This window comes from Acanthopagrus latus, chromosome 19 (assembly GCF_904848185.1).
Source record: "Acanthopagrus latus isolate v.2019 chromosome 19, fAcaLat1.1, whole genome shotgun sequence".
NCBI classification, from domain to species: domain Eukaryota; kingdom Metazoa; phylum Chordata; class Actinopteri; order Spariformes; family Sparidae; genus Acanthopagrus; species Acanthopagrus latus.
The window spans coordinates 24,398,132-24,407,323 of record NC_051057.1 but is presented as its reverse complement, the minus strand read 5'-3'; the positions used below and the strand labels follow the sequence as shown (position 1 = coordinate 24,407,323).

Here is a 9,192-nt window from a genome sequence, read left to right as displayed (position 1 = left end):
ACCAGCAGAGGGAGAGAGAGGAGGAAGTCTGCATCATGGATCATGGTGGAGGACAATGCAGAAGGACAGACAGACAGGAAGCAGAAGGAGGTGGACAGACGGACGGTGCGGCGGCGCTCAGAGCCCTGCGGGATCCTCTACGTCCAACTGCTTCCTCTGTCCAACAGGAAGAAGAAGGAGCTGCTGCAGAGACGGACGGGACGCAGGACGTCTTGCAGCGAGGAGCGGGAGGGACAGACGGGCCCGAGGCAGGGGGACGAGTTCAGACCCATGAGCAGAGGGAGGTCCGAGCCCGTCGGCCCTCTGGACCACAGTAAGCAGAACAAGTACACGAACACATGAGTTGTGTTTCCTTTAACTGCAGAAGTGACTGAGAGCCTTTATATCTCGTCCTCTCTCCCTCCTGATGATGAGCGTCAGGTGAAGTCATTTCTGGAGCTTCACAGTAAAACAGTGTTTTAACATTCTGCTAATCCAAATCTCCAGAAGCTTCGAGATCCCAAACTCATCCGACAAGATGTTGTTTACACCCTCAGTGTTCAGGCGCTAACGCTTTTAGCCGAGCAGCTACAGTGAAGCTTTCAGTGTAAGACACTAAACAGCAACAATATAGAGAAGAATATCAGAGTCAGTGTGTCAGAGTGCATCAGCAGAACTGTTCCCTCTAAACCTGACCTGTGATCAGTGTTAGTGTCTCTGTGCTGACCTGTGATCAGTGTTAGTGTCTCTGTGCTGACCTGTGATCAGTGTTAGTGTCTCTGTGCTGACCTGTGATCAGTGTTAGTGTCTCTGTGCTGACCTGTGATCAGTGTTAGTGTCTCTGTGCTGACCTGTGATCAGTGTTAGTGTCTCTGTGCTGACCTGTGATCAGTGTTAGTGTCTCTGTGCTGAAGCTGCTCTTCTGTCTCTCAGTGAACTCTTGTTGATGTTCTGATGGTCTGCTCATTCTGATACAACTGATCCAGGTTCTGTAGTGTGTCACAGTTCTTACACTGCCCCTGTAGAAACCTTCGGGCCCTCGGACTAAAGGCGGGTACACACTACAGGATAATCGGGCCGATTTTTGTCCCGATTTCCCCCCTTATGATCAAAGCCAGCAAAGGCCCGATTATCATGTTTGCAAAGGACATCGTGTCTGAATTTCCTGTGGTGTGGGGTGTGTTAAGAGTGATTTTGTCAGGTCAGATCTGCTCGGAAGGTGTCGGAAGGAGAGATTGTAAATAATGAACATGTTTATTATTCGTGACTAGAAATCCTGTAGTGTGTGGTCTCCTAATCTGTGAAGGTTTGAAAAATCCTGCAGTGTGTACCCGCCTTAAATCAACAACTTTCTGAATCCTCAGACTTTCTGATTATTTACAGATTCATGGAACAAAATCAGAGTTTATCTCCAACAGACTCTCTGGCCTGAGTGTGTGTGTGTGTGTGTGTGTGTGTGTCACTCTAATCTGTTAAAGTGCTGCCTGCCTGTCTCCTCACCACCACTGAGCTTCCTGTTAGCAGATCACTGTATGTTTCTCTGAGTGCTTGTGTTGAAGAGAGGTACAAGGTAACCTACATTATTCAACACACACACACACACACACACACACAGATGAATTATAAATAAATGTTTACCTGTTGTTATCACTGAGGTCTCTTCTGCAGTCCAGCCTCAGACCAACATGTTCTTTGTGGTGTCTTGGAGTTTGAAGGTCGATGACTCATCCTGCACTCGGGGGCGTGTCCTCAGTGTGTGTGTCTGTGACGCTGACGTGGACTCGTTCACAGAAAGACGGGCAACACTCAATCTTATTTTATGTACAAAGAATATTCTGATGTTCTCTGACTGCTCTGCCTTAACTCAGACAGACGGCTGTTAACCAGCTCCCACTGAACACCTCCGGACCAGAGCTGCACGCAGCCTCTGAAGACGACCCAGCACAGTTACAGTGCATTAGCAGCAGTTAGCTTGGATGTCGGTTGGTTGGTTGTTCTGCCATGAGGTAGCTCGGTTAGCCGTGCAGCTAGTGGTTGCTGACTGTGCCCTGTGATGCCAAGATCCAATCCCATTAATAAAACCACCTCAGTGCTGTGTTCACTGTCGTCTTCTCAGAGGCTGTCGTGTTCTGCCAGAGTGTGTGTGTGTGTGTGTGTGTGTGTGTGTGTGTGTGTGTGTGGTATTATTAGTATTTCTGTTATTATCTACCAGCTGTCACACAGGACTGACATCAACCATCACCACTAAATATAGCCTGTAATCACTGGCCTGTGTGTGTGTGTGCAGTGACTCAGTGTTTCCTGTAGAGGGCGATGTTTCCTCATTTACAGCTTTGACTTGAACACTGACTCTTCTCCTCTCTCCTCCTCTCTCCTTCCCCCCAGCCTACAGCTTCACCTCCCCTCCTCCTCCCCCTCCTCCTCCTCGTCAGGAGGAGGTGAATGTTTTCCGTCTGGAGACGTACCTGACGGAGCCGAGGCGTCCAGAGACCAGGAGGCTGCGCTCCTTCTCCTCCCCTCCAGACACCGGACAACTCTCCTCCTCCTCCACCTCCTCCACCTGCTTCCAGCTGCCTCCTCTGGCTCCGCCTCTTCCTGTCGGGAGGCTGGTGAGTGAGGAGTGCTGCTGAGCCTGTTGCTGTGTCTCAGTTCAAGTCTGCATCCTTCAGAGGAGCATCTGAAGGCCAATGATGTCACAACGTTGTGTGAAGGCTCCTCCAGATGTTTCTTCTTCTCCATGTTTCTGGAGGATGCACGGCTATGATCCTTCGTGGCCTCACATATCCCAAAATTCTTTCCGTGCCCAAAAAAGAAGAAAAAAAGAGAGAAAATGTCAACATCGCATGACGCAGCTCGTCACTTTCACGGGCCTGGGTGGCAGAAATTGTGACATAAGGGTAAAACATCTGGTGACACAACCAGGAAATGCTCCAAAGGCTAGACTGTCACATTTAACAACAGCTGACCAGGTGAACAAGGTCTCTGAAGGACTCGCCTTCACAGACCACAAAGGCCGAGTCCTTCAGAGGACGCAGACCCTGAACTGAGACTCAGCATGTGTGTGTTATCAGGTGTGGTCACATGACCAGAGGGTGATGTGTGTCAGTCCATAGCTTCATATTAGCCTTGAGCTAACTGAGCTCCTGTTAGCACACAGATGCTAACATAGGTTAGCCTCAGCCCAGTGCTACATGTTTCACACTGGCTCGTCTCTGTACCAGGCGTAGTTGAAGTCAGAGCCAGCAAGCCCGAGGCTAAAATCAAGTTAGCCTACTTTGGAAAGTGCCATTGTGAACGCTTTCTTAGCCCTGAGCTAACAGTTCCATTAGCCTGGAGCTAACGGCTCCTATAGCCCTGAGCTAACAGCCCCATTAGCCTGGAGCTAAATGCAGTGTGGATGTCCCGTTCTGAAGGACGTGATATCTCTGAAACACTTTGGAGAAATTCTCCACTTTTATCAAAATCAAAGATCAAGTGATCAGTGAGACATCACATCTGTCGTGGAATTTCTTCAAATTTGAAAGTAAAAGCGGGGCGGCTGTAGCTCAGTGGGTAGAGTAGAGCTGGTGGACTAGTGATTGGAAGGTTGTTGGTTCGAATCCTGGCTTCCCTGGGGCGGAACTGAGCTGCATGTAGAAATATCCTTGAGTAAGACACTAAACCCCAAAATTGCTCCTGATGTGCAGTTGGCACCTTGAGTAAGGCAGCCTCTGCCATCAGTAAGGGTCCTGCTCGTCCAGTTCACCCATAGTTAACTGGATTTGGCCCCAGTAGCCCTGCGATCCCTCAGGGGGAAAAAGCGGTAACATCCCCGCGACGCTCACGGAAAACGTGGAAGAGAACGGAATGAGAGTAAAAGTTTTGCTGACGTTGTTCTTCACCTGATCGTCGTCGACTGATCCGTCTGCTGAAACACTGTCAGTGTGTTTCTGTGGACACACACACACACACACACACACACACACACACACACACACACACACACACACACACACACACACACACACACACACACAGTGAGGCAGTGATTGATCAGAATCACACGAGCTGCTGCAGTGAACACACCTGTCACAACACACCGTCACTCGGCTCTGATCGGCTGTTTCCGGTCTCCCTCGGTGCTCATTGAAGCGTTGTCAAGTGTCTACAGGTAACAAGAACGGGGCCGGAAAATAGGCCTTCAAAATAAGATACTGACGCAAATAACAAGAGGAAACAAATATAAAAGAAATCAACTTATTAATGTGACGTGATGGAGTAGTATTTTACTTTTACTTTAGTGTCCGAGTACTTTCAAAACTGCTGGACAATTGTTGGATCTTTGTCACGTTTTACGACAACGTCTTGACTCTATTTGCTTTTATTTTGAAGTCCCGTACCAGACGTGCAGCGTGTTCGCTCTGTTAGCTTGTTAGCTGCTGCGGCTCGGCTGCTGAAGCTGACACCAGCGGCGGACGGCGGCGATCTTTCCCGACAGAACACGACCGTCCGCCGGCAGACCAGGTCCTCCAGCCGGACAGAGACACAAGATGGAGCCGTGAAGATTCGACTGATTCCCGCTGAAACATCCTGAAGTCGACGTCACAGCAGTAGAGAAACCGCACGAGCGTTTAATGAACGGCGACTGTCAAGTAGGTGCTAACGTTAGCTAACATCCATCAGTCCTGTGGCCGCAGCGGCGGAACACGCTTAAAAAATACGCTTTTATCATGAAAATGACTCTGACGACATTAAATTAAGATTAAAGACGATGCCTCTTCATGATGTGAGTGACGTCATGTCCATCTGATAATCGGCTACTGTTACAGTCATCATATTAATGAACAACACGGAGACCTGATGACCTGATTACCAAATCATCTGCAACCCCTCATGGCTACAGGACTTAACCACCTCCTGACCTGTGACCACGCCCCCTGTTTTAATGTCCCCAAACCTGGGGCCGCTCTCACTTGAGGCCGCTCTCACCTGGGGTCGCTCTCACCTGAGGCCGCTCTCACCTGGGGTCGATCACACCTTATATCTCATGATGTAATGTGTTGTTACAGTACTGGATATGAGACAACCAGAGCTCAGCCTCACGTGGGTGCTACTCAGATTAAATGTGTGTTAATGTGTCCAGCTGTCAGAAGCACATCTGGACCGAAAGATTTATACATCACAGTCCAGCAGCAGGTCCAACTGTAGGACAGTCAGTGTGATCACAGCAATGTACTGATCTAGTGTTTCCTCTCGGTTCTGTCTGGCAGCATCGGGTCAAACATCATTTGATTCAGGAGAACCTGAAGTTTCAGTCCGGCTCAGAATGGATGAATTTACTAGAATATTTGTACAACGACGGTCACGGTGTGTTCACAGTGAAGTCAGAACCAGTTTCCATCTGACCTTTAATAAGCAGGTTACAGACGTGTGTTATGATATTATCCTCAGTGTGACGGCGTTATCATGATCTCTATGGAGGCCCTGAATGTCCAAATAAGATGTGTGTTAACCTCCACTGTAGAGGAGGCTCTGCAGCAGGGGGAGGATGAGAGGTTCAGACTGACACCAGAAGTGTCTCCTGACAGATGATTGGACGATTATGTTTTCCAACAGATGACCTCACTGAGACGTCCTCAAAGATGTCTGACAGAGAGTGAGTGTCCACAGACCTCTGATCATTACGTGTATTGATAAACTGTCTGTGTTCACACTTTAGGTTTTTGTTTCATCAGTTGAGAATTTTTTTTTTCAAAATTCCCCCCAAATTTCCACATTTTGAATTTCAAGATAATGCTCTGACAGTGGCTGCTTTACATGCACATGGTATTCTGTTTTGTGCTCTTATTCTGAAAAGACAGTGTTCAGATGAAGCTGTTTACGTGAGAGTGTCACACAGAGCTGACCATCAGCAGGAAGTGTGTCACTAACCACCGTGAAAACCTGGATTGAGGCTCAAATTCTGAACGCTGAACCAAGAACAGAACCAGCAAATCCTGCATGTGTTCATCTGTAATGCTGCATTCAGAACAATGCCTCATTTGGACTCTCCGAACAGAATGTGCTGTTTACGATCTCTGAGTCATCTAGAGGATCAGTGTCAGGTGTGACTGATGATGTGCTGCATTGTCGTCCACAGGTGGAGGTTGCAGACGACATGTCGGAGCAGCCGGACCCCGACGATGCTGGTAAGAACTTTTAAAGCTAAAAACTCAGCAGCAGCTGTCTGGTTCTGATGCAGTAAATGTTCAGGATGAGTCTGGGCTGAAGTCATCCTCAAAACAGTTCTGGAGCTTCACAGTAAAACAGAGTTGCAGCACTCTGCTAAACAACTGAAGCGGCTGAGACTTGATTTAAAACAGAGACACAACACAAAAAATATCCCACGCTCATAAACTCCATTAAAACTCTGCAGAATCAGCTGTTAGCACTTCCTGTTAGCATCCTGTTAGCAGTGAACCTGTGGAGGTTCAGACAACTGTCACTGGATCACTGTGATACTGAACAGAACTTAAAAACATGATGTTTCTAAGGCAAGTTCTGCTTACATGAGGAGAGACTGAGGATTTCCAGGTGTTTATTCCTCCAGATGTTTATTCCTCCAGGAGTTTATTCCTCCAGGTGTTTATTCTTCCAGGTGTTTAACACCCAGTGTCACATGAGATTCTGCCGAGTGTTGTCAACTCGTCTGCTGAGATCAGAACCAGATCTGATGTTTCCAGACGAGCTCTCCGACCTTCAGCGGTCTGATGGTCTATAAACAGAATCCAGTAGCTACAGGAATGAGCCCAGTATGCAAAGGATTATGGGTAGTGAGCCAGGTGTGTCCTTCTGTTGGGTAAATGGCTGAAGCGTTAAGTGAATGATAACATTATTGATCCACAGTATTGATTAGCTTGGTCTGACTCTGAACTCATTCAGCGATGATGAAGCAGAACCTGCTCCCAGAGTGCTTTGCTGCATGAATGAGGGTTGACACCTGGCAGATGTTGAGCAAACAGCCATCAGCTACTCTGTTGTCATGGCAACAGACAGCTTAGACACACACACACACAGACACACATTGTTGTTGTTAATGCTCTTATGATAATCCGAAGGGCGAGCGAGCAGAACGACACTGTTTGCTCTTACTTTCTCTCCATGACTCAGCAGTTTTGGGGTCCGAGCACACAGGAAGTGATGTCACTGTGTCTTATGATTGATGGAGGTGATGATGTGTTCTGTGTGTGTGTGTGTGTGTGTGTGTGTGTGTGTGTGTGTGTGTGTGTGTGTGTGTGCGCGCGCAGCATCAGAGGAGTCAGAGAGAGACATCTACATGCGCTTCATGAAGTGTCACAAGTGTTACGACATCATCCCCACCAGCTCCAAACTGGTGGTGTTTGACACCACACTGCAGGTGAGAAACACACACACACACACACACACACACACACAGAACAGCCCGGATCAGACCTGGAATCAACATCTGTCCTGATTCAATCACAGGTGAACAGCTAAGACCACGTGACGAGAAGAAGAAGCGGTTAACTTCTCAGTTAAGCAGTTAACCAGACTCCCTTAACAAATGTGTCAGTTTAGTGAGTTGTTGAGTTGGAGACACTTTATAAACTCTGTGAAACTCTGTCTCTGACTCATTCTGCATTATTTGGACCTTCTTGTTCATTCAGCAAATGATCTACATGAACTTCTTTCTGTCTTTGAGTAGAAACATGGAGTCTGTTTGTCTTTGTGATGGACAAGTTTGTTTCATACAGAGCAGGAAGTGACATCACATCAGGCCTTAATTTAGCTGTGAACATAATATACCTGTTTTATATGTCAATGTCAAATCATCAGAGCTCCACTGGAACATATTTATTATTATCAGTATTATTGTTATTATTGTTGTTTCAGGTGAAGAAAGCGTTCTTTGCTCTGGTGGCAAACGGAGTGAGAGCTGCTCCACTGTGGGAGAGCAAGAAACAGAGCTTTGTGGGTAAGACTGTGTGTGTGTGTGTGTGTGTGTGTGTGTGTGTGTGTGTGTGTGTGTGACTGTGAGTGTGATACTTCATCTTCTCCCTCAGGCTGTCATCATATTCACAAAGACAGCATGACTATATTTAGCAACGACACACACTCACACACACACACACACACACACACACACACATCCACACACACGCACACTCTCTCTTTCGCTCTCTAGATGTCATCACTTTCTCTCTCTCTCGTTTTTCAGGAATGTTGACGATCACAGACTTCATCAACATCCTGACCAGATACTATAAATCTCCCATGGTAACACACACACACACACACACACACACACACACACACACACACACATATACACACACTTAGCTTAGCATAAAGACTGTAGACGAGGGGGAACAGTTAGCCTGGCTCAGCCTGTTGAGTGATTCGTGTTGTTGTTTCTTCCTGGAGTCGCGGCTGGAGCTTTACAGACGGCTAACTGTTTCCCCCTGTTTCCAGTTTTTATGCTAAGCTAAGCTAAGTGGCTGTAGCTTCATCTCGCGCCCAGATAGAGAGTGGAATCGATCTGACTGTGAGAGAAGAATGTTGAACAGCTCCTGTTTTTGTCCCTCCAACAGACCGATAGTTGCAGTCTGGAGGTGCTGAGTGTTTGTTTATGTCCTGCAGGTTCAGATCTACGAGCTGGAGGAACATAAGATCGAGACGTGGAGAGGTGAAACATCCCCTCCGTCCTTCTTTATAGATGTTTGATATCACACATCTGTAAAATGATAAAAATGTGCTGTTCTATGAAAATCTTCTGTGTCCCTGTTGGCAGAACTGTACCTGCAGGAGACCTTCAAACCGCTGGTCCACATCTCACCTGACGCCAGGTAGGAGTGTGTGTGTGTGTGTGTATTTGTATTTATTACTCACGTTGCTGGAAATCATTAATGTTTCAGGTCAGCACCTGGTCTCTGAGTCCAGGCCCACTGAGCCGGACCGCTCCGTCCGTCACTTCAGTGTTCTATGAAACACAACCACTGCTGGTTTGATCTCATGTCCCCTGAAGTCATGAAGCTGTGTACGTGTGTGTGTGTGTGAGAGAGATGTGGACCGGATCAGCAGCTGGAGTCAGAATCACTGAATAATTTATCACCTGCTGAGAATAACCTGAGATGAGGAGACGAGGAGAGCAGACAAGGAGAGGAGACAAGGGAACAAGAAAGGACAGAAGAAGAAGAGGAGGAGACTGACTGTGACCCTAACATCATGTCCTCC

The 9,192-nt window shown here is 47.5% G+C and overlaps 1 protein-coding gene across 1 annotated transcript in view; it reads left to right on the top strand.

Annotated features, from left to right (window-relative positions):
• LOC119009130 (5'-AMP-activated protein kinase subunit gamma-2-like) overlaps window positions 1-9,192 on the top strand; it is a 37,120-nt gene that overhangs the window by 12,146 nt on the left and 15,782 nt on the right. The window contains exons 5-11 of the mRNA XM_037080152.1: window positions 2,365-2,588; window positions 6,098-6,146; window positions 7,245-7,354; window positions 7,852-7,933; window positions 8,177-8,235; window positions 8,599-8,644; window positions 8,750-8,804. Coding sequence (XP_036936047.1) covers window positions 2,365-2,588; window positions 6,098-6,146; window positions 7,245-7,354; window positions 7,852-7,933; window positions 8,177-8,235; window positions 8,599-8,644; window positions 8,750-8,804 — 625 coding nt within the window. The remainder of the gene's footprint in view (window positions 1-2,364; window positions 2,589-6,097; window positions 6,147-7,244; window positions 7,355-7,851; window positions 7,934-8,176; window positions 8,236-8,598; window positions 8,645-8,749; window positions 8,805-9,192) is intronic.